At 37.3% G+C, this 24,871-nt stretch overlaps 2 protein-coding genes across 4 annotated transcripts in view; one reads left to right on the top strand and one right to left on the bottom strand.

The window, feature by feature from the left end:
• LOC133881410 (uncharacterized) overlaps window positions 1–24,871 on the bottom strand; it is a 60,637-nt gene that overhangs the window by 17,442 nt on the left and 18,324 nt on the right. The window lies entirely within an intron of this gene.
• Window positions 8,702–24,871, top strand: part of LOC133881407 (leucine-rich repeat receptor protein kinase HPCA1-like) — a 46,214-nt gene continuing 30,044 nt past the window's right edge. The window contains exons 1-19 of one of the 2 annotated variants that reach the window (XM_062320330.1): window positions 8,702–8,966; window positions 10,637–10,757; window positions 10,840–10,911; window positions 11,285–11,359; window positions 11,454–11,525; window positions 11,755–11,904; window positions 11,997–12,071; window positions 12,387–12,458; window positions 12,659–12,730; window positions 12,842–12,907; window positions 13,104–13,178; window positions 19,360–19,431; window positions 19,583–19,720; window positions 19,833–20,311; window positions 20,466–20,621; window positions 20,711–20,847; window positions 21,126–21,345; window positions 21,764–21,999; window positions 22,564–23,192. In XM_062320330.1, coding sequence (XP_062176314.1) covers window positions 8,888–8,966; window positions 10,637–10,757; window positions 10,840–10,911; window positions 11,285–11,359; window positions 11,454–11,525; window positions 11,755–11,904; window positions 11,997–12,071; window positions 12,387–12,458; window positions 12,659–12,730; window positions 12,842–12,907; window positions 13,104–13,178; window positions 19,360–19,431; window positions 19,583–19,720; window positions 19,833–20,311; window positions 20,466–20,621; window positions 20,711–20,847; window positions 21,126–21,345; window positions 21,764–21,999; window positions 22,564–23,046 — 2,850 coding nt within the window. In that variant the 5' untranslated portion in view covers window positions 8,702–8,887 and the 3' untranslated portion in view covers window positions 23,047–23,192. Of the gene's footprint in view, window positions 8,967–10,636; window positions 10,758–10,839; window positions 10,912–11,284; window positions 11,360–11,453; window positions 11,526–11,754; window positions 11,905–11,996; window positions 12,072–12,386; window positions 12,459–12,658; window positions 12,731–12,841; window positions 12,908–13,103; window positions 13,179–19,359; window positions 19,432–19,582; window positions 19,721–19,832; window positions 20,312–20,465; window positions 20,622–20,710; window positions 20,848–21,125; window positions 21,346–21,763; window positions 22,000–22,563; window positions 23,193–24,871 lie in introns of those variants that run through there. The other variant, XM_062320329.1, reaches the window with a different exon arrangement.

Below are 24,871 nucleotides of genomic sequence, written 5' to 3'. Positions count from 1 at the left end.
AGTGAGGAGTGTGAGGGAGCTTTTCAGAAGTTGAAGGAATATCTAGCCAACCCACCACTATTGAGCCGCCCAACCGAAGGGGAGATTCTTTATCTCTATTTGGCAGTCTCTTCCTCAGCAGTAAGCTCGGCGCTGGTCCGAGAAGATTCAGGGGTTCAGAGACCGGTTTACTTTACAAGTAAAGCACTACATGGCGCGGAGGGGAGGTATCCTCGGATCGAGAAGTTGGCGTTCGCCTTGATCATTTCAGCCAGAAGATTGAGGCCATACTTTCAGGCTCACGCTATCAGAGTTTTAACCGAGTATCCAATGAAGAAGGTGTTGCAAAAACCAGACCTCTCGGGAAGATTAGTCAACTGGGCGGTGGAACTCGGACAATTTGATATCGAGTTTCATCCTCGGACGGCTATCAAAGGACAGGTTCTAGCAGATTTCCTGGCAGAATTCTGCAACATTCCTGAAGCAGAAGAACTACCCAAGGAGTCAACCTGGGTTGTGTTCGTAGATGGCTCTTCTACACAGAGCAGAAGCGGAGTTGGGGTTCTCCTCAGGAATCCCGAAGGGCAAGAGTTCGGTTTTGCTGTGAAACTGGACTTCGTTACGACGAACAATGAGGCTGAGTACGAAGTGGTGATAGCAGGTTTGGCATTATCCCGAGAGATGGGGGCAACCAATGTCGAAATTCGGAGTGACTCCCAGGTGGTCGTAGGCCAAGTCCAAGGGCAATTCGAAGCACAAGAAGATAGAATGGCGAAGTATTTGGAAGAAGTACGGCGATTCCAGTCCTATTTCGAAAGATTCGTCATCACAAAAATACCTCGGGAGGAAAACATTCGAGCCGATGAATTCTCAAAGATCGCATCGGGAACAGAGGAGGAGATGGAAGCATCAGGAAGGCAAATTATTGTTCTGACCGAGCCTTCGATAGCCCCGAGGACCAAGGTTATGGAAGTAGACTCAGCACCAGAGGAGCCAGAATGGGCGAAGGACATTATCCGGTTCCTTAGACAGGGGTTGTTGCCCGAAGATAAGGTTGCATCTCGGAGGGTGAAGATACAAGCAGCACGGTTTTGCCTTCTCGGGGAGACACTGTACAAAAGAGGATATTCCGAACCCCTTCTCAAATGCCTTTCCAAGGCCGAGTCGAATTATGTCCTCAGGGAAATTCATGAAGGTGTGTGTGGAGACCACTCCGGAGGAAGGATGCTGGCACAAAAAACCATCCGAGCGGGTTACTATTGGCCCACGATCAAGAAAGATTCAGCTCTTCTTGTCAAAACCTGCGACAAATGTCAGAGATTCGCAAGAATCATGAAAGCAAGTCCCGAGAAGCTCACCCCCCTCACTTCTCCGTGGCCATTTGCGAAATGGGGGGTGGATATAGTTGGTCCAATGCCGGTAGGAAAAGGTGGACGAAAGTTCTTGATTGTAGCTGTAGACTACTTTACTAAATGGGCGGAAGCAGAAGCGTTAGCAGCTATAACTACAACGAATGCCATAACCTTCCTCTGGAAGTCGGTGGTGTGCCGGTTCGGGATTCCTCATGCTTTCGTCACAGATAATGGGAAGCAGTTTGACTGTGAACCATTTCGGAAGTGGTGTTCGGAGCTCCGTATCCGAAACCATTATGCTTCGGTACAATATCCAAAGGCGAACGGTCAGGTAGAGGCGACAAATAAGACCTTGGTAAAGATTCTGAAGAAAAAGCTTGATAAGAAGAAAGGAGCATGGGTTGAATACGTTCCAGAGGTGCTGTGGTCGTACCGAACCACCAGAAGAACTCCAACGGGTGAGACACCATTCTCACTTACATATGGAACAGAGGCGGTGATACCTGTGGAAGTAGGATCTCAAAGCTTCCGTGTGGCTCACTACAATCCAGGACTCAACGACGAGAATGTTAAGGTACACCTGGATCTCTTGCAGGAAAAAAGAGACGACGCTCATGTCACATGGGCGGCATACCAGAACCGAACGGCTCGGTATTTTAACAAACAGGTGGTGCCCAGAAAATTCCTGCTCGGAGATTGGGTACTCAGGAAGGTGAGCTTAATGACGAAAGATCCTATGGAAGGCAAAATGGGACCCGTATGGGAAGGTCCCTACAAGGTAATAGGATGCCATCAGAAGGGAGCTTATCGCTTGATGACAGAAACAGGGAAGATACTTCCGAGATCATGGAATGCCGAACACCTGAAAAAATATTTTATGTAATTTATTGTTTTCTTTTTCAAGTTTTTTACAAACAATTTCATATTCAATAAAGAATGTCTACTTCCAGTATATATTGACAATGGCAGAAATCCAAGAATCAATCCGATTCACACTTAGGAAAAGTCTCTCGGTTATTCAACACCGAGAGCAGGAAAAGTCTCTCGGTTATTCAACACCGAGAGCAGGAAAAGTCTCTCGGTCATTCAACACCGAGAGCAGGAAAAGTCTCTCGGTCATGCAACACCGAGAGCAGGAAAAGTCTCTCGGTTTGTTAACACCGAGAGCAGGAAAAGTCTCTCGGTTATTCAACACCGAGAGCAGGAAAAGTCTCTCGGTTATTCAACACCGAGAGCAGGAAAAGTCTCTCGGTCATTCAACACCGAGAGCAGGAAAAGTCTCTCGGTCATTCAACACCGAGAGCAGGAAAAGTCTCTCGGTTTGTTAACACCGAGAGCAGGAAAAGTCTCTCGGTTATTCAACACCGAGAGCAGGAAAAGTCTCTCGGTCATTCAACACCGAGAGCAGGAAAAGTCTCTCGGTCATGCAACACCGAGAGCAGGAAAAGTCTCTCGGTTTGTTAACACCGAGAGCAGGAAAAGTCTCTCGGTCATTCAACACCGAGAGCAGGAAAAGTCTCTCGGTTTGTTAACACCGAGAGCAGGAAAAGTCTTTCGGTTTGTCTGACACCGAGAGCAGGAAAAGTCTATTGGCTAGAACAACACCGAAAACAGAAAAAGGTATTCCATTCCTCAGAGGATACGAAAAGACTACATAAAAGAAAAATACCAAAGTAAAAGGCTTCTTCGAATCAGAAAAGAAAGAATTAAAAGGTAGAAATTTCATTCAAAAGATATCATATTCGAAGTCTTGTACAGGTAAAAATGTACAGGTAAAGAAAAAAGAAGATAAAAATTCAAGACAAGGAACAGCTTCTAGCTGGCAGGATCGTCTAGAGGTTCTTCTCGGGGATCTGGCGCGTCAAGACCCCAATTCGGAACATCGGGCATGAAGTCCTTCCCGAACTCCTCCATCTCCTGGATGGCTTCTTCGGGAAAACCCACCAGCATCGGATCAACCGTCTTGGGATCAAATTTATATTGGGGATTTGTCACCAAAGTTCGAAAATTTTCGAAACCCCAATGACAACCCCGAGACCAGCTATGATCCCGGAGATGTGGTGCATAGCTCAACTGCTTCAGATAACGCTTGAGCTTTGCCCGATCTGCGTCATATCTGGTCCTGAGCCGAATCAAGAGACTCTCCGAATGATCCTGCGCCTTGACAGCTTTATCTCTCTCGGACGCAAGTCTTTCAACTTCATCTTTAAGCTTGTCCTTTTCGGCTTCGGCATTCAAAGCATTTTTGCATGCCTCAGAGCATTCATTCTGCACGGCCGACAAGCGAATGGACAATTGGTCTGCGCGATCCAGCTCGGAAGAAAGACTTGCAACAGAGCGAGTGTACCGATCGTTGGCCTCCAGTACTTCGTTCCTCAAACGAGCGTTAGCAGAACGCATCTCGGATATGATCGAGTCCCGGGAGGCGAGTTCCTCGTCCTTGGACTGAAGAAGAAACTTCAGCGTCGCAACTTCATTCTCTAAACCAGAGATACGGACCTGCACTTCGGGAGAAGGAGTAGGCGGAGGCGCAGGACGATTCTCGTACTTCTGCCAGAGGGCAGTCATCTTCACTAGAAGCTGTCAAGAAAAATGTAAGCAAAGACAGAATCAAGGTGCATGCAGAATGAAAAGACTTAGCCCCAGAAACTTACTTGATAATGAGAAATAAGAATGCCTTGAGCGATCTTCTCGGGAGAAGACGCCCCTGCATTCCCCAGATATCCCTCGGGGATTAAGTTCTTTATGGCCTCCATCGGATGACCCAGAAGACCCCTGCCCAAAACTTCGAAACCGACCGAGACCCTAGGGGAAGAGCTGGGACCCACATGAGGTTCAGCCCCTACACTTGGGGCCGCTTCAGACCCGTCAGACCTTAATCCAGAAGGGCTGACCTTGGCACGAGTGGAAGTTTCGGGAGGCACAACTGCTTCAGGGATAACATTCTCGGAGTCGATCCGAGGCTCCTCAAGCGCTTCGACGCGGGGAGTTATTTCGGGTTGACCAGCATCTCGAACTTCAGAGGCAGAGCCCGGTACCTCCTGATCAACCGCTTCCTGAAAGGCGCTAGGCTCTTCGACATCTTCAGCCTCAGGTACTCCAGTAGAAGCCTCGGTTTGAACAGGCGCATAACATGGAACTTGTGGGGTGGTATGCCCCATTTCACGATTTTCTTCAGGAAGTGATGGTGTTTCCGGACGTTCAGAAGAAGGAGTTCGGGGAGTACCTTCTACTTCAGACTCTTCAACTAGAGCCTCAGCTCGGGGGGTGCCAACTTCCTCATCCATCTCTTCAAGAGATTCACCACTTGAAGCGATGGGCTCTTGGTGCACTTCCTCGGCGTCGGAAGGTGTTATAACCACTTTACCCCACATCCGCTCGGCGTCCGCGAGTCTTTGAGCCGTTCGGTCCTGGGCTGTGAACTTCCGCTTCCTGGCTGAATGTTTCACCCTACGCGCGACTGGGATGTCTCGGGCCTCAGGTACATTTCCTTCTCCTTCTCCAGACCTCTCGGGCTCCGCACATTGTTCACCATGGAACGAAGCCTCGGAGCTAGACTCATCCCGTAAAACAAAGGAAGGGGCAGGGCTAACCTCGGGAATGAAACCCCGAAAGCTGGCAGACCCCTCTTCAACGTTCACCCTAGGTGATGGAGCCGAAGGAGGAGTCCTCCTTGCACCCGAAGCAGCCAAAGGAATTTTCTGTTTCTTTTGTGCAGGAACATCACCGAGAACTTCCTCAGAACTTTTAGTCGACCTCTTCTTAGTAGCAGGCCTCGGGGATGGAGGGGCGTCATTCCTCTTCCTGACAGCTCCCCTCTTGGTGATTAGCTGTTTGTCTCTCGGAATGTCGTATCCAAGAAATTGCCTCAGATTCTCCTCGGTGACGAGATTATCAAAATCAACCTCTTCAAACTTTTCGGCCTTGACCCTGGCAGCGGACCACCCACTTATCTTCTTAACATCCTCCAGTTCGGATACAGTGAGTGAAGGGGGGTCGCTTCGGTCAGATCGCAGCAATTGCCAAGTCCGGGGCATCATACGGTCTTCAGGAAGAAGAGTACCTTCGGGGCATTCCCACTCCCCGGAAACTCTGAAGAATTGCATCTCCCAGAACTTGTTGTTCGTTAGCCCACTCTTGAGCTTGATGAAGACAGGCGGGTGACGAACGCAGAGTTCAATCATCCCCTCTGCAGTCTGCCTCGGCCTGTAGATGTTGAAGAATTGCAGAATATTCATCTCCTTCTTCAACACAAGCCTCCACAGGATGTAAGAGGCAAACAGGTACCGCCAAGCGTTGGGCATTATCTGACTGGGTGCGAGCATCAGAAAAAGAACAAAGTCTCGAGCAATCTCCGGAAACGGTAATCGGAGACCAGCAAGAAACATCCTCTCGTACAGAGTAACGTCGCCACCGTCGATGACCCTGGTTCCAGGCGCTTGATAAAACAGCTTTACTGTTGGAGAAATTTCGTAGTTCGAGCGAAGGACACCCTCATGCTTCGCGAAAATAATGGAGTTGACTCTGCTCTCCAAAGGAGAAAGATCCACAGAGCCGTCGGATCTCTTTGTCCGAGCCCGAGATGTGGCAGGAGCATTTGGGACAGTTTTCTTGGGAGCCATGGAAGAAAGAAGAAGAGTGGAAACAGAAAATGCAGGGAAAAGAAAAAATTGAGGAGGAAGACGACAATGAGGATCGAGAGAAAGTAGATAAGTGATGAGGAATGAACAGTAAAATATTCTAACTTTAAATACCTCCACCCCTACGTGTCTGGAATGCCAAAAAGCGCTGTCGATTCAAAATTTCTGAAGGTGAAAAGGCGCGCCTTCCGTACTCCAGGATTAAATGCACTGCCTCGACAATACCGTTTCATGATGACAAAAGGGAGGCGGTACAGAGCTGACGTCGTCATTGGAAAAAGAGGCGGTAAGATTTAAATATTTGAACTGTTGAAAAGACGCGCCCTTCACAGTAGCGAGTACAGAATGGCAGACGAAGAATAATTCCCTTATTTCTCTTATCCCTGAAATCAGAGAATTAGCGGGGTAACTGTTAGGGATAAAATTAACCCTAGAGACACGTGGACTCAGAAACATCTCGGATCTATGTCTCGGACATTTATTTCGGCCAGCGAAGAAAAGATTGCCTAGGTATAAATAGATCTCGGAGGTATAACGACATCTCGGTACAAATACATCTCGGAGGCAAAACGACATCTCGGTCTTAACACTCCAGGTTACGGTATATGGAACGTCCCGAGATCTCCTAGTCTGAATAGAGCGAGCATATCTCGGATATTTGTGTCTCGGAGTAATAACGTCTCGGTATGATATCGAGTCGGTGTGGTATATTTTCGGGGTGATATCTATTGGATGTGTCAACATCTCGGACTTACATAACCCCGTTGTGGTACAGATATATCCCGAGATCTCCAGGTCGGAGCGAACACGTCTCGGATATCATCGCCTCGGAGGTTAGCTGAAATGTGCTACAGACTTCTAAAAGGTGCCATGCGCCACGTCCGTCTTAGAGTGAGATAAAGATAGAATCCCAGAAGATCAGGGATAAACTACAGATCCATAATTTATGGGATAAAATGGTTATTGACATGGAATCAAGTTCAAAGAAGTACAAACGCGATCAACTACGGACTTCACACTCCTACTCGAATTCCCTGAAGATATAGTTAAAGTTCAACCAGGCTAGGACTCAAACTCCTAATCCAACTAGGTGTCAAGAAGGTCCGGCCTATAAATAAAGACCGTCACACCAGGTATAAACACGAATTCTCGAAGCTCTTGAGATTAATATTCAGAATACTCTGCAGAAAACTTTTTAGACTGACTTAGGCATCGGAGTGGGCGTGGTCGGCACCCCCGACGAGTTGTTTGTTCCTTTTTGCAGGGTTGAGGTATTCGGTAGAAATCAACAGCGAATCTTCAGGCGACACGTCACCATACCGGAAACTGTACCAACAGAGGTTGGAAATCAGAGAAAGAGTGAAATTTTAAATTTTGACTAAACTCTTTGTATAGGTTGCTATTGTCAATGCTATTAGATGACACTTTCATCTAAGACTGTTCAAATTCATAATAGCTTTTTCTATTATTTCTCCACACTTCTTTACAAAGAATGACCATGTATAAATACAAGAGAATCCTAACTAATTTTAGGCTATTATGAAATGATCCCTACACTCATTTCTCACAACAGCCCTACAACAAGCTGTTCTGGCTGGTAATATTTTATTATTTTTTTTTGTTTTCTTTTCTTTTTGTAAAAACATAATAAAATATTTTCAGTCACGTCAGCTTGTTGTGAGACTGTTGTGAGAAATGAGTGTAGGGATCATTTCTTAGAAATGATCCCTACACTCATTTCTCACAACAGCCCCACAACAAGATGACGTGGCTGGTAGTATTTTATTATTTTTTTACAAAAAGAAAACAAAACAAAACAAAAAAAGTAATAAAATATTACCAGCCACATCAGCTTGTTGTGAGGTTGTTGTGAGAAATGAGTGTAGGGATCATTTCTCTTTCTTTTATGATTTTATGGCTAGAATAATAAATAGTGGTCCCTAATTGTAGGCGTCGGCAACCAACCCTTATAGGGATTGGCTATCAAGAATCTTCCCATAATTTCCCTAATTAATGACAACCCATGCCAATCTTTCCATAATTTCCCTCACGACACACTCACGCCGGCCAACAAAAACTTCTCCAGCATTTCCAACATAACTAAATTATCTGAATTCTGAGATTTGGAAGCCTTTTGTTCGTCGAGAGATGGAGAGAGTGAGGTTCCCGGTTGGGAGTGGAGATCGAAGACGGAGTGGGCGGAGAAGGGTCTTGGAGAGAGGGTCCCACTGGTTGGGTGCCATCATGAACAGCCCATGGCTACACGCGGCCTTCTCCAGTTGGAAGGTCTCCGCTGCTTCTCCCAGTGGGAGGACCAAGTCTAACCCATCACTCATCTTTCTCAATTGAAACGGCAAAACAAGAAAAGAAAAGAGATTCTTTGAAAACTACTCAACCTTAAGACGGACAGACTTTGTTGTTTGTGGCCTGTGGGAGGGAGGGAATGTCAAAGGGTAAAGGAAAAAAAGGATGGCGCGTGCGCCAACCACTGACCTCCGGCTCCCCCATCCTTTGATTCCTTCGACATGGTCGTGCTTTTATATACATGACGTGGCAAAAGTAGTTGGAATAACGCTCTATTTTTCAAAAAATGTTTTTTACACAACAATCATGCATAACAAACAATTGGACAACTCTACTCACATTGCATAGAACCCATGTGACAGGTCTCACTCACATAAGTCTCACTACATATCAGTAGAGTCGTGTAATTGTTTACCTCCCATATTTTTCTACATTGAAAAAAGAGGTTTCCCATTCAATCTCGCCATTGTTGAATGTTGACCATACTCTTTGTATAGGTTGGTCAAGTCAATGTTATTAGGTGGCTTTCATCTAAAACTTCTTTCTCCAGCATTTCCAACATAACTAAATTATCTGAATTCTGAGATTTGGAAGCCTTTTGTTCGTTGAGAGATGGGTCAAAGGACGCAGCTGATTCTGCTGCTGCTTTTCATCCCATATTTTGTTAGGGAAAGTACAGCCGTTGGTGACTGTGAGTTTCTTTTCTTTGTTTGTTAATCAAGTTTTTATGTGAGTTACAGACTTCTAATATCCCTTCTTTAAGTTTATTGCTTACCACCTCATGCATCTCCTTTATTATACAAACAGGTTGTTATTTCTTAGCTTGTTTCTTCTGCTTCTTCCTACCCCTTTTTTTTTTCTTTAATTATGGCTCAAATTCATTTGATTGCTGAGAGAAAACTGAAAAGACAAGAAACAGGAATTATGAATCTTAAAATTTCTATATTTAATAATTTGAGTAAACTGAACGTGTCCACTTAAGTGACCATTGGACAATAATTTTACCTTCTTGGAATGAATTTTCCTTGTCTGTGGAAATCTGAACAAGATAAATCTTACTTCTTTGGAATCTTTTTATTTTTCCAGATTCCTCCACCACGGAGGGAGGATTTCTATTTCTGTTATTCTTGAGTGATTATCATCTCCAGAATGAAGGTCACAGATTGACATTGCCTTAGAGGCAGGGACGAAGCCACACATAAGGCTGAGAATGGGCCAAACAAAAAATAAATTAAAATATGTCATCAAAGTATAAATACAAAATATACTGAGTGAGTTTGCTATCTCTTCATCTTCAAGTTTTCAACGCCTTATTGAGTCTCTTTTGTGCTTTAAAAAAATAAATAAATAAATACCTCATCTTTTCTACTATACTTTTTTTCTTTTTTCTCAATTCTACGCTACATCATCTACAACATAAACCACTATTTACTTTCATTCAACAGGTAATATCAGTCACAATATGGTAGAGGTGCTTTTCACAGCGTGGCTGAACTGCCTATTAACCCAAATTTTTTTCATTAAGATTCTAACTCCTACAAAGTTCAATATTCTCAAGATTTTTTTTTTTAAATCTTCTTCTGCTCAAGTTCCCAGTACTCAAGAACAAACCTCCAAAAAAATATGCTGAGAAATTTGCTCATTTGTTTTCGGCCTGCACCCATATTTTAATTTATTTCTATTTCTTCACAAATTATAGACTGTTTCACAAATAATCAATCGATACAGATAAGCTCTAAAAGGCTTATTCCTCCATACTTTAACAGCAAAAATGGGCCAAAATTTCTAATGGGTAGGGTTAAAAAATTTAATGGGTAGAGGCCAAATAGACTGAAAATCAAACTATACTTATTAATTTTTATTTATTTATTAAATTTTTAATTTTTCAAATGAACTAGCTAGGGGGGACCATGACCCCTACCGGCCACCCCCCAGCTCTGTCCCTGCTTAGAGGGTTACCTTTAGTGCCATCAACTGCGAATTTCATGTTGTGTATGCATACAAGTGCTCTTCTACAGAAGTTAAGATTTGACATTAGCGTTGTCAAGTTAGATTGAAGTTACATAGCCCACTGGATATATATATATAAAGTTAATTGGCAACACTTGGAACTGGGAAATACTTGGTCAATCCTGATAACAGGATCAGCTCTTGAATGGTAATTTCCTTTTGTTACCTGGGTTGCTGAAATAACAGTAAAGTGCATCATGTCCTGAAAATTGCTTTCCCTCAAGTTGGATAAAGCTAGTTGTAATCCTTCCCTCTGTTTATGTAAATATTCAGTATAATACTTGTATGGTTCTGCATGATTTTTTTTTTGGTAATTGAATCATGAAAACTATCTAATAATTTCTGATGCAGATAATGGCCTACTTTCTGTAAGGGGTGATTTGATGAACACACCACCAAATTGGGAAGGTTCTGACCCTTGTGGTAGCAACTGGATTGGGATTTCATGCACCAATTCGCGTGTGACCTCCTTGTAAGTTTCACCCTTTAACGCTTTTGGAAGGCTGTAACTTGTGTCCCATTTTTTTGTGTTAACGTGCTGCTTTTTATTTCAGACAATTACTGAGCATGAATTTGTCAGGCAGGCTATCTCGCGAAATCGAGTTGCTGTCTGAGTTGCAGACTTTGTAGGTCTTCTATTTGTACTTAGCCAGTTCTGTTAGTCATAGATTCATAATAATCCATTTACAACTTTTCTTGAGCGACAGTCAACTACCATAATTTTTCTTACACTTGTTCATATATGTTAAGATTCAGTGCTTCATATGTGAGGCAGCACATTCCTCATGCCTGGGTCCCTTTATCTCTCTGAGACTTGCATCTCTGGCAACAACCATTTCAGGGGATTGTCATCATGAGAGTAGTGTCTAAGAAATTGTATTTTATTTCGTGTCATCTATTAGATTAAATTGATGTCTATTTTCTGCTGCAGTATTTGCTTGTTGCTTATTCAATTAGTAGTCTTTAATTTATTTTCTGATTATCAGCTTTTTCATATAGGGACCTGTCTAACAACAAGAACTTAACAGGACAACTTCCACCTTCAATTGGGAGTTTAAAGAATCTAGTTACCTTGTAAGGAAATGTTGATTGCTGTCAGAGTCTTAGCCGATAATCAACTTGCGTGTAAACATCCTTTTTAATTAAGCTGTTGCTTTTTGCATAGCAGAAACCTGATTGGTTGTGGGTTCTATGGATCTATTCCATACACAATAGGAAATCTACATCAGCTAACCACTCTGTAAGGCTTTTAACTTTGTATTCGTTTTACTTTTCAGTGTAGCGTCAAATACACATGAACTTACTTGTGGATCTTAACTTATCTTTGATTTAGTATGCAATGATTTTCTGGATGAAGGGTCTATCTTCACATACTGTAAATCTTGCATTTGGTGGTATTTTGTTGCAGTTTCATTTCTGGGCCAACTTACACTGAATTCCATAACTCATCTTTTGCTATTCAATTGCAGATCTCTGAATAATAATGGCTTTAGTGGATCAATTCCAGCCTCTATTGGTAGTCTTTCCAATATTGATTGGCTGGACCTAGCCGTAAACCAGCTTACTGGAACTATACCAGTCTCTCCTGGTCTTGATAACCTACTTCAGGCAAAGCACTTGTATGTCAAGTTTATGTAATTTCAAGATGATTATATTGTTTCTTTGTTTTCTCCAATTAATAACCATCTATGATTCTTTATGTTATATACAGTCATCTCGACAACAACAAACTCTCAGGCGAAATTCCTCCTCAACTTTTCCGTTCAAATATGAAGCTGTTACACTTGTAAGTTTCATGAAACTGTTTATTGTCTAAAACTCGAAGGTATGGCTAGGTGGCAAGCTTTCACTTCTTCATATTAGTAATATTTGAAATACAGGCCTAATAGTCTCTCTTTGTTGTGCTTTTTCCTTTCTTTTTTTTTTGGGTGTCGCCTCTGCAATTGTTTTTCCTGTTTTTTGTCTCTAATGTCAAATATCAGGTTAAATGTCTTGGATATGGAATCTAAGGAATGAAAATGTTTTATTAATCTCAATTGGTATAGCAAGATACTGTCAATTTACTCATTACTTTCCATCCACTCATATATTTCTCTGGCAGGATTCTTAACGGCAATAATCTCAATGGCAGTATCCCTGAAACCATTGGAAGTGTGTGGACTTTGGAGGTGATGTGAGTATCTAGCTCAGATACTCAAGTGAATTCAGTCCCATACTATTATTTGGTAGAATGGAAACGGTTTAATAGCAGTAGTCGTTTTAATTTGGTAGAATTTCGGGAAAAAACCAACCCATGAAAAATTTTGTCCTATACTATAGATGGCTGTGAAATTTTGACAAGTTATTGTGCTAAATATCTTGTTTTGGCTGCAGACGCTTAGATAGGAATTCACTAAGTGGGACTCTGCCTTCGAACCTCAACAATCTTGTTAACGTTCACGAGCTGTAAGCAGAAAATATGGACATTCCAAATGTAGCATTTATGCTTGTTTGACGATTATCATCTTGTTTGGGAATTTTCAGTTTCTAAAAGAGCTTCTGATATTTTGTTTTCAGGTACTTGTCCAACAATAAGTTCATTGGTTCTATTCCCAACCTTACTGGCATGAGCCTCACCTATGTGTAAGTCGAAATAGTTTTACTGAGGCTACAAATTTCATTTGTGGTGCAAGGGTAGCTAAGCATTGTCAGACCATCATAAATGGATGATCAGTTCATCATCTTTCCTCACACGTTTACTATTTGTCACACCCTATTTCTATCATAACTATAGTTAGTAATCTTGCAATGTTTTCTTTGACTGAAATGTGATCTGCAGGGATATGAGCAACAATAGTTTCACTGCTTCCGATATGCCTCCATGGTTTTCAACCTTACAGTCTTTGACGACATTGTAAGTTTTGCTCTTCTCTTTCTCCATGTCCCTTCTCCCCTTCTCTCTCAACAGCACATTCATACTGCCAAAGAAAAAAATGGAAAGAATTTAAAAGAAGACAGTTTATATTCAATAGCGTTACTAGAAAAATTTGAGTTCCTGTAGAAAATCTTTTTCCACCTTTCGGCTTCATCTAAAGGACCTAATTGTTTAAATTATAGCTTATCAAGATGTCTCTCCCAATTTTATCTATATCTTGTTAATCCTCCTTGTTTAAGTGTGCTCATCTTCAGCTATCGCTAATTTCTGGCAGTTTAGCTCATTAAATTTTGATTTTAGCATATATCTCATATCCTTCTCATAATGCTCAACATAGCCAGTAGTATAGTCACCAACTTGATTCACTGATATGTTCCTTGCCTCCTAGCACCATTGTAGTATAAAGGATCATTTTCATAATAGTCTTCTTCTGGATTTCTCACTGGGTTTGGCATCAGTGTTAATACCTTGCCAGACAAGGCTCCTTGCTCCCACCTCATCCATCTATCTTTTGAATCTTTGGCAACATCCTCTAGAATCTTCCCTATAATAGATCACTAGCTTATAACCCGCGCTATGCGTCACATCTTTCATTATAATTTAAGTTTAGAATTTAAATGCATTTTCATTGTATTTTTTATTATAGATTAAAAAATGCTTGTAAAAAAAAAATTATCACACATCTTTCAATAAAAAGACAATAAAGGTTAAGATCCTTAATTTTATTTTAACCCAAAAAAATAATTTTTTTAAAAATATTTGTTTACATAGGTGTAGTTTATAACGAAAATAAGGATAAAAAAATATATATATATATTTAATAATAGCAAAAAGAAAATCTAAATTCTAAATATTACAACATAGGTGCTGTAGTTTTTTCAATAGTCAAGATGGTGCTGTAATTTTTTTTTACAGCATCTAAGCCAAATCTTACAAAATAAAACAAAATTTTACATCACATTCAATGCTTAATCAAATAAATTTTTCCTAATTTTTGCTTTCCAAAGCAAAAAAAAAAACACTTCAAAATTTTTTTTGAGTGAATCATACCAAAAAAAAAAAAAACATTAAACTTTCAAATATATTAAAAAAATAAGACCCTTAATTTTATTTTAATCTATATAAATTAAAACATGTATTTAAAATCTCTGTTCCCATATCAGTAGTTTATAATGGGAAAAAAAAAAAAAAAAAAAAAAAGAAGAAAGAAAGAAAAAAGAAGCAAGAAAAAAATCTGTAGATTATGATTATCAAAGCATTAATAAAAAAAATTAGCAGGAGTCTATAATATTATTAGTACGATACATATTACATTTCGATACAAATAAAATCCATATAATTCTGAACATTCTAAAAAAAATACATAGCAAACTAAACAAAATGGCTGAAAATCGAGTAAATCGTACAAACGAAAACAAAAATATTCCATAAAACATTTAAATGAACTAAAAAATAAGACATTTAATTTTAGTTTAATCCATATAAATTAAAACATGTTAAAATCTTTGTGCCCATATGAATAGTTTATAACGAAAAAGAAGTATAAAGAAAAAAAAAATAGCAAGAAGAAAACATGGTTTAATCTAGTTATCAATGCATTAATAAAAAATTAGCAGGAATTTATGATATTGTTAATGTGATACCTGTTATATTTAAATACAAATAAAACCAAAGTAATTATAAACATTTAAAAGAATACTAAACAAACTAAACAAAATCTTTCATTAAACATTTAACGCAATCAAATAAATCATCACATCATGTTCAATGCTTAATATCTCTTTGGTGTTTCAAAAGTATTTATATTCTTTTTATGCACAACAATCAAATAAATTTTTGCCTTGTTTTGCTTTCACAAGCATAAAAACATTTTCAAAAAATGGCTAAAAATGTAGTAAATCACATAAAAGGAAAAAAAAAATGGAAAACATAAGAGTCTTTATCTTAGTTTAATCCATATATATATTAAAACGTGTTTAAATCTTTGTTCCCATAGGTATACATGGTTTAAAATGAAAAGTATAAAGAAAAAAAATATATCAAGAAGAATACATAGTTTAATCTAAATATCAAAACATTAATATAAAATTAGTAGGATCTTTGTGTGATACCTATTATATTTCAATACAAATAAAAAGCAAATAATTCTGACATTAGGGGAAAAAAAAAATACAGAGAAAAATAAACATTTTTTTACGAAAATTTGTTCCCAAAGGTAGACATGGTTGAAAATGGAAAGTATAAAATTTTGCATTTTTTGGCTTTCAAAAGCAAAATAATACTTCCAAAAAATAAGTAAAAGTCATGTAAATCACATAAAGGAAAAACAAATATCCCATAAAACATTCAAATGAATTAAAACATAAGACCCTTATTTTTAGTTTAATCGATATAAATTAAAACATGTTAAAATCTTTGTTCTCATAGCTATAGTTTAGCATGAAAATAAGTATGAAGAAGAAAAAGAAAAATGATAGAAATACATCACTTTTACAACAAGTTTACAACAGCCCTCTCACATGGGGTGGGTCCCACACACTGTGGGGCCTACCCCATGTGAGAGGGCTGTTGTAAACTTGTTGTAAAAGTGATGTACGAGAATCAGTTCTCGAAGAAAAATAGCAAGAATAAAACCATGATTTTGATTATCAAAGCATAAAATAGAAAATTAGCAGAAATTTTTTATATTGTCGATGTCATATCTATTATATTTCAATCCTATATAATTCTGGAGTAATGCTACACATCATCCTCTTGTCCACCTTTTATCCTCCCAAAATTGATGTGGCTCTTAAAATCACCATTGGATCAAAATTCAATAATGATCTATCATAAATTCAATAGTGATTTTAAGAGTCACATCAAATTTGGGAGGACAAAAGGAGGACAAGGGGATGATGTATAGCATTACTCATAATTCTGAACATTCGAAAAGGCAAATGAACGGGAAAAAAAAAAATCTTATAAACATTCAAATGAAGAATTGCTCAACCAAAAATTTCACAAACAAAATGGAAACATATTTAGATTTCAACCAAAAATATAAAATACTAAAGATACATTTATCTTCACAAAAGAGTCTTACTTGTATCATTAATAGAGATATATATATATATATATATATATATATATATATATATATATATATATATATATATATATATATATATATATATATATATATATATTAAATAGACCGGTTCAATTTTATTTAAAAGACCGGTTCAGTACTTAAAAGATCGGTTTAGTCAGTAAAAAGTATGGGTTCATGCCACGTATCACCATTCAATGCCATTCTAAGAGAAAACTCGGCTTTCGGCTTTTATATATACTAGCTCATAACTCACACTATGCGCGAGATTTTTCATTATAATTTAATTTCAGAATTTAAACACACATTCATCGTACTTTTTATCATAGGTTAAAAAATACTTGTAAAAAAAAAAATTATCACACCCAAAAAAAGTAAAACTTTTTAAAATATTTGTTCGCATAGATGTAGTTTATAACGAAAATAAGTATAATAATAAATAAATAAATAATTGCAAAAAGAAAATCTAAATTCCAAATATTACAACATAGGTATTGTAGTTTTTTCAATGGTCAATATGATGATGTAATTTTTTTTTATAGCACCTAAGCCAAATCCTACAAAATGAAACAAAAATCTTCACTCAACATTTAATGCAATCAAATAAATCCTCTCACATCACGTTCAATGCTTAATCAAATAATTTTTTGCCTCATTTTTCTTTCAAAAACAGAAAAATATTCAAGAAGAATACATAGTTTAATCTAAATATCAAAGCATTAATACAAAATTAGTAGGAATCTTTGTGTGATATCTATTATATTTCAATACTAATAAAACGCAAATAATTATGAACATTAGGAAAAAAAAATATAAAGAAAAATAAACATTTTTTTTGAAAATTTATTCCCATAGGTAGACAAGGTTGAAAACGGAAAGTATAAAAAAAAAAAAAAAAAAAAAAAAAAGAAGGAAGCAAAAGAATATCTAGATTCTAATTATAAAAATGCATAAAACACAAAGTCTTTCAACCTCCACAAAACCCCAAAAAATAATAAAATATATATATATAAAGAAAAGAAGAAGAAAGAAAGAAAGCAAAGGAAAGTCCTTAAAAAAAAAAAAAAATTATGTACTTTAACAATCTGTTTTTCTCTTAAATGTTGCTGATGTATGCTCTTGATTTCACAATTCAAGATGTTTCAAACCTTAAAGAGAGGTATAAATAACTAATCTAAGAGAGTAATATGACTTTTTAGCTTACTTGTACGGTTTCTTTAAAATTAATATATACAATAAATATATGGTCAATTATAGGTAATTAATGTAATACGTTCTTAGTTTTAAATTTTATCTCTTTATAATTTTCGAGAGTCGTAAATTCTGAAACCATAATATTGTACATTAAAATTTTAAACTTAATGAAATCTCATGTAAGGAAAATTTTTGAAATAAAATTTTGGAGAAAAAAAAAAATCTGACCACTTAGAATTAATGCAAGTTTTTAATTTTAGTTTCTTTTTTTTTAAAAAAAAAAAAAAATCTCACAACTTAATGCGGCTATAATGACACTTAATGATATATTGTGAAAAATTCCATATTTTGGTCAATGAAGATTAACACCCATGATCTTTTTCATTAAAGCACAATAAATTTATTAAAATCATGACCAAACCGGTTGAACTTTTAAAATTCACCGATTTTTTTTACTTACAAAACCGGTTCAGTGTTTAAAAATTATGAGTTCACGCCACGTGTCATAATTCTCCATTGCATGAATATATAAATCATATAAAATTTTATTATCAAAAGAACTGTATTTTTAGTTTTAATCCATATAAATTAAAACATTTGAAATATTCTCATATGTGTAGCTTAAAATGGAAAGAAGTGTAAAGAAAAAAAAAATAGCAAGAGAAAAACCTGGATTTTGATTATCAAAGCATTAATAGTAGGAATCTATGATATTTTTAATGTGATACGTACCTATTATGTTTCAATAAAAATAAAATCCATATAATTTTGAACATTAAAAAAAAAATCATTTCAAATTTAATGCTTAATTAACTCTTTAGTGTTTTAAAAGCATTTATATCCCTTTTGTTCACAATAATCAAATAAATTTTGCCTTTTTTTGGCTTTCAAAAGTATAATAACACTTCCAAAAAATAAGTAAAAATCATGAAAATCACATAAAAGAAAAGCAAATATCCCATTAACATTCAAATGAATTAAAATATAAGACCCTTAGTTTTAGTTTAGAATGAAAAAAAGTATGAAGAAAAAAAAAATAGCAAAAAGAAAACCACGATTTTGATTATCAAAACATAAAATAGAAAATTAACAGAAATTTTTTTTATTGTTGATGTGATACCTATTATATTTTAATCCTATATAATTCTGAACATTCGAAAAAGCAAATGAATAATAATAAAAAAAAAATCTCATAAAGATTCAAATGAAGAATTGCTCAACTACAAATTTCACAAACAAAAAAATGAAAACATATTTAGATTTTAACCAAAAATATAAAAATACTAAAGAGTCATACTTCTATCATTAATTGAGAGAGAGAGAGAGGCTACTTGTATCATTAATAGAGGAAGAGAGAGAGAGAAAGAGAGAGAGATATTAAATAGACCGGTTCAATTTTATTTAAAAGACATGTTCAGTAATTAAAGAACCGGTTTAGTCACTAAAAAGTATGAATTTATGCCACATGTCACTATTCTATGTCATTCTAAGAAAGAATTCGGCTTTTATATATATATATGATATATGATATGATATGGGAAAATATTCTTGTACAACAATATTGTACAACTTGTGCACAACATAGGACATATGGGTGGGACCCATGTGAGTACAACCCACCACATAGGTCCCACCCTATGTGTCTTGTGTTATGCATAAGTTGTACAATGTTGTTGTGCATCAATCACTTCTCTTTCAAGAGTTTTTCATTGTCAACCTAAAGCTCCCTTCCCCTTCTGGCTTGGGAATGGGCCGAATGGCTTGTGAAACTGGTGGTGCTCTTCTCTCTCTCTGGTTTGCATGTGTGTATGAATGCTTTCAGGATTTTTGTCAAACAGGGAGAAGCTTTAACCTCTGAATGTCTTGTTGGTGCAGAGTGATGGAAAACACACAGCTTCAAGGACCAGTTAATAGTTCCATATTCAGCCTTCCCAATTTACAGACTGTGTGAGTATCAGCTTGATCTCAAGCAGATTTCAATGTGATAGAGAAAATCCAAATGGAACGAGCATGGGTTCGAACACCATGAAATCTAGTTATATAAATATATACATATATAGGGTGATAATGATGTGAATGTTCTGACATGTGGGGACAGGACACTAAGGAACAACAATCTCAGTGGCACCTTAGAAATTGGTACCAGCTATAGCAGAAACCTGCAACTCGTTGATTTGCAGAACAATTCTATTGCGCACAAAGTAAACTCAGCTGGAGAATACAACAAGAACTTGATGTAAGCCATATTATTTATCTTGGTCATTTCATTTGCAGTGTCCAAGAACTGACCATTTGATTTCTTCATTTTCTTGTCACACTATTGGACTAATTTTCCAAAATCACTGCAGACTTGTGAATAACCCAATTTGTAACACATCAAATTCCAAAGAGAGTTACTGCACGGTTTCCCAATCGAATACACCCCCATACTCCACGCCATCCTGTCTGACTGCTCAATGCAGTTCGGATCAGATTTCCAGGCCCAACTGTATATGTGCGTATGCATACAGCGGAACTCTAGTCTTCAGAGCTCCTAACTTTTCAGACTTGGGGATCTCAAGTTACTACATAGAACTTCAGAGTACTCTCATGCAACGTTTTAAGGAATCTAGACTTCCTGTGGATTCAGTTTCCCTGCATAATCCAATCAAAGACTCATCAACTATGAACCTGAACCTGAGCCTAGACGTCTTCCCATCTGGCCAAGATCGTTTCAATCGAACAGGAATTTTAAATATTGGGTCTCTATTTAGTGACCAGACTTTTAAGCCTCCAGAAGGTTTTGGACCCTACTATTTTTTGGCTTATCCATATGGGAACTTTGCAGGTAACTTGGAATTTCACGGTTTCAATAAAAAGTAATACTTCATATGTGCTGTCTTATTCTGATGCATCTCTAAAAATAATAATTGTCACAATGTTAGCTTGATCCGATTATGACCTATCTCTCTCTCCCCCTCTCCCTTCTTCGCATGGTTTAGCATCTATAGAATCAAAAAAGTCTTTGAGCAAAGGAGTTATAATTGGAGTGGTAGCTGGTGGCACCATCCTGCTGCTACTATTACTCCTTGCTGGGGTTTATGCTCTCCGTCAAAAGAGAAGAGCAGAAAGAGCTTCTGAGCAATTAAATCCTTTTGGTAAGAAATTTATGATCTAAACTTGGCATTTCAGAGTTATTAGTATGGAATTGTAAGGTTATATTCGTTTTCATGCCATACAAATGCAGCACACTGGGATCCAAATAATGGCAGTGGTGGCATTCCTCAGTTAAAAGGGGCTAGATCATTTTCTTTTGAAGAGCTGAAGAAGTACACCAACAAGTTTTCTGAAGCAAATTCTATTGGATCTGGAGGATATGGAAAGGTTTAATTATGACTCTCATGCAACAATATTGATTCTTTCCTAATTTTGTGAGAATATACCAGAAGATTCTTTAAGCTCTATAAAAAGAACATTTCTAACCTATCCAATTTTAATTGTTTTCTTGCACTTCAAATCCTCAATTTCCTTCCAAAATTGTTCTTTTATTCTTCCCCCATAAATTCTTGTTAACAAAAGCTTCTTAAGCTTCTCTCAATAGTTATAAACTGTTCCTGTCACTAAATATTTACCAAATGTCTAATCTGTCAACTTTTTTACAGGTTTATCGGGGGATTCTTCCCACTGGTCAATTGATTGCCATCAAACGAGCTCAGACAGAATCTATGCAGGGTGGGGTTGAGTTCAAAACTGAGATTGAACTTCTATCAAGGGTTCATCATAAGAATCTTGTCAGTCTTGTTGGTTTTTGTTTCGATCAGGGTGAACAGATGCTAGTATATGAGTATGTTCCAAATGGTACTCTTAAGGAAGGCCTTTCAGGTACTTCCATTCTATTCTTGACCTTCTTTTATCTAATTGAATTCTTGTATCTGTTGACACTTGAGGTGTAGTACTTTAATAATATCGTGGAACTCCTCAGTTTATTAGCATTATATTGTTCGCTAATTAAGGAACTGAGAAGAAGACAATATATCTTGTTTCTACTTGCAAAAGAACCAACGAAATCACACAGTAAGAATCAATAAAATCTTTATAGTTTAGCAGTGTGCCTCATTCAGAGGAAAATTGAGAGGAACTCATCATCTTTGTGTTACAATGCTTCTCTCACTTGTGCCCCTTGTGAAAAATATACATACAGAACTCATATTGCTCTCTCCAGACAATGTAAATTAGCCTGGTAAACAGTCCTCATATAATTTTTCCTAAAAGTTTAATGACATAGCTGTTGCTTATGCAGGGAAGTCAGGAATCCGGTTGGATTGGATAAGAAGACTAAAAGTTGCCCTTGGTGCAGCCAGAGGTCTGGCGTATCTTCATGAACTTGCCAACCCACCTATTATACACAGGGACATTAAATCAACCAACATTTTGCTGGATGAGCGCCTAAATGCAAAAGTTGCTGATTTTGGTCTTTCTAAGCTTATGGGTGATGCTGAAATTGGCCATGTCACTACTCAAGTTAAAGGGACAATGGTTAGTCGAAAATCCCATAAACCTCTACTCTAGCAAAATTAATGCCCTTTTTAAAAATAAAATAAAAATAAAAATAAAAAAATGAAGAGGAAACAAAAAGTAATAGAGGATTGCTGTGGTTTATAATGTTAAACTAATTTAGCCAAGAAATCGATGTCCTAAACCATGAGATTTTCAATGACATGGTATAAGCAGTTGGAGCTGGTTTAGGCAGAAAATTGTCTTAAAATGTCGTAACGGAAGAAGCAGATCAGGGTTTAGGCAGAAAATTGTCCCATTGTCAGGTATTTAAAATTGACAATGTTTGAACCTGTTACTGGATTGTGCCTTTTTCTTCCTAGGCAGTTTGCTTACCAGATCCTGTTGGGCCATAAGGTCACATGTATCCGCGTGCAGAATCTAAATTTTCTTAACGAACAAATACATATGATTTCCTTTGACCAGGGGAATCTAAACTTTAACAACTGGTTAATGCCATGTGTTTTTACATCTTGAGTTGATTTAATATTCCACCACATTGCATCAAAATCAAGCAGTGTGAACTGATTTTCTTTAATGGTGCAGGGCTACTTGGATCCTGAATATTATATGACCCAACAGTTGACTGAAAAGAGTGATGTATATAGCTTTGGAGTGGTACTGCTGGAGCTGATAACTGCAAGAATGCCAATTCAACGGGGGAAGTATATTGTCAGGGTGGTACAGACAGCAATGGATAGAACGAAAGTATTATACAACCTTCATGAGATTCTTGACCCAGCCATTGGTTTGCAGACATCACTAAAAGGATTAGAGAAGTTCGTGGACCTGGCAATGCGTTGTGTTGAAGAATCAGGAGCTAAGAGGCCTGCAATGGGTATGGTGGTGAAAGAGATTGAGAACATTATGGAGCTAGCTGGTTTGAATCCCAATGCTGAATCTGCAACCACTTCAGAGAGTTACGACGTAAATAAGGAGAATGCCTACCATCCTTACAGTCATCCTTACAGCAATGAGGGCTTTGAGTATAGTGGGGTTTATCCAACTGCAAAGATAGAGCCTCATTGATTATCCTTTTGCATTTTCATGTGGAGCTTAGTACTGCTAGTTTGTATTGGATAGAATATGTTGTGATGCTTGTTTCAGATGACAAAGAACCAAAATCACAATTGAAATTATTATTATTATTATTTACTGTGGGGGAAATTCCTAAACTGTGAATATTCATTAGAATGATCATGATGTATTCCTTTTGTTAGATTATAGATAATTCAGGAATAATACTTATGTGACAATCTATAGTTCCTATAAGTAATGAGGGACAATAGGTTAAACCCAAAACCCATCATGAATTGATAAAACTGGAACCTGCTAAGTAATAAATATTTGTGATTGAGAACGATGATCGTAGTGGCAGGATTTTTTTCTTTTTCTTATTTCATAACATAATTCCTTTTGTTTTGTGTTTACTGTACCTGCAAAAGTCTACCTGTTATGACAGGTTCCCAAAAAGTTATTTTACTCTTTGGCCAAAAAAGAAAAGAAAATAAAAAAAGAAAGAAAGAGACGAAGAAAATACCAAATAAACAAAAGTGGTATGTGTTAGTGTATGCACTCATGTGCCTTCTAATTTAGGAAAATATCATTCTATATTGATTGGACAGTCATATAATTCAAGTGTGCAACAACTCAGTTGTTTTAGATGTTTTATATCAAATAATGGCTTAATATGGCACTTAAATCACGTATATTTGTAACCTTAATCACATTGTGCAGTAACTTAGGATTCAAATCTCCCGCAATACCTTAGAGGTGCAACTTTTAGAACCTGGATCGCTCATTGTAAATGAATAGCCAAATACATAGCACATCATCGATCCATATATCTCTCTCTCTCTCCCTCTCTCCCCCCCCCCCCCCCCTAACTCATCTCCTTCGTAGTCTTGCCATCTCCCCACCACCATCTCTACCTCCTAGGCTCACCCATTGTCTCTCTCTCTAGTCTTGGTACCCTCGGCCCCTCACCTCCTTGGTGACCCCAACATCCTCACAATCAAGCAAGTGTCAAAAGTCCCTTTCACTAAATTTACTATCGAGCTCTTGCAATTAAAAGTTTCATCTCCTTCGTAGCCCTTGAAGATTGTTGGTATATTACCATTGTTACAATATTACCATATTTGTGCAAGAATATATATTTTCATAATATTCTCAGCATATTATAGTAATATTCTTTATTTACTACCATATTTGCTATTGTAAATATTTTAGGTATTATTTCTTGATTTTGTAATTAGTGTAGTTCATTTTTTTCATTGGCCTCGCCCTTTTTTTTCTTTTCTTTTTTTGATTGAATAAGGAAAAGGGTTATAAAGGAGGGTCCTTCTCACTTCTGATCTAAAAAGAAGAAGTGGACGATCTTATGAATGAAAAAGGGGTTGGCTCCCCAACAGTAGACTAAAACCAAACTAAAATAACGCTAAAATAATTATAAAGGGTAGGAAATTGGTCAAACAAATGACCTGGTCCTCTCAATGGGCCGCACAAGGCAGTTATAAAAGCTAAAGTAGAACAGATTAGGATAAGCCTATCTGCAACCCCACTTAGAAACAGCAACAACTACTAAAAGATGGCTGAAGCAGTAAAAGCGCTGTTAAAGTTTGAAAATAGGACTGCAGTAAAAAAAGGTACTAACAAAAATTCAAATACAGTAGTCTCCCTTAAAGGGAAACAATAAACCAAGTAACATAAAAAGAAGCAAATAAATAGATCATTCTATTGTACAACTTACACACATAAGAAATAAAAGTTAATTACCAATTAATTAATTTGAAAGCGCTGCGAGTGGCATTGCAATGTTAACTTTTTAGTTAATTAATTTAATGGGCATTATAGG

This window comes from Alnus glutinosa, chromosome 11 (assembly GCF_958979055.1).
Source record: "Alnus glutinosa chromosome 11, dhAlnGlut1.1, whole genome shotgun sequence".
NCBI classification, from domain to species: domain Eukaryota; kingdom Viridiplantae; phylum Streptophyta; class Magnoliopsida; order Fagales; family Betulaceae; genus Alnus; species Alnus glutinosa.
This window is presented reverse-complemented; position numbering and strand designations above follow the sequence as displayed.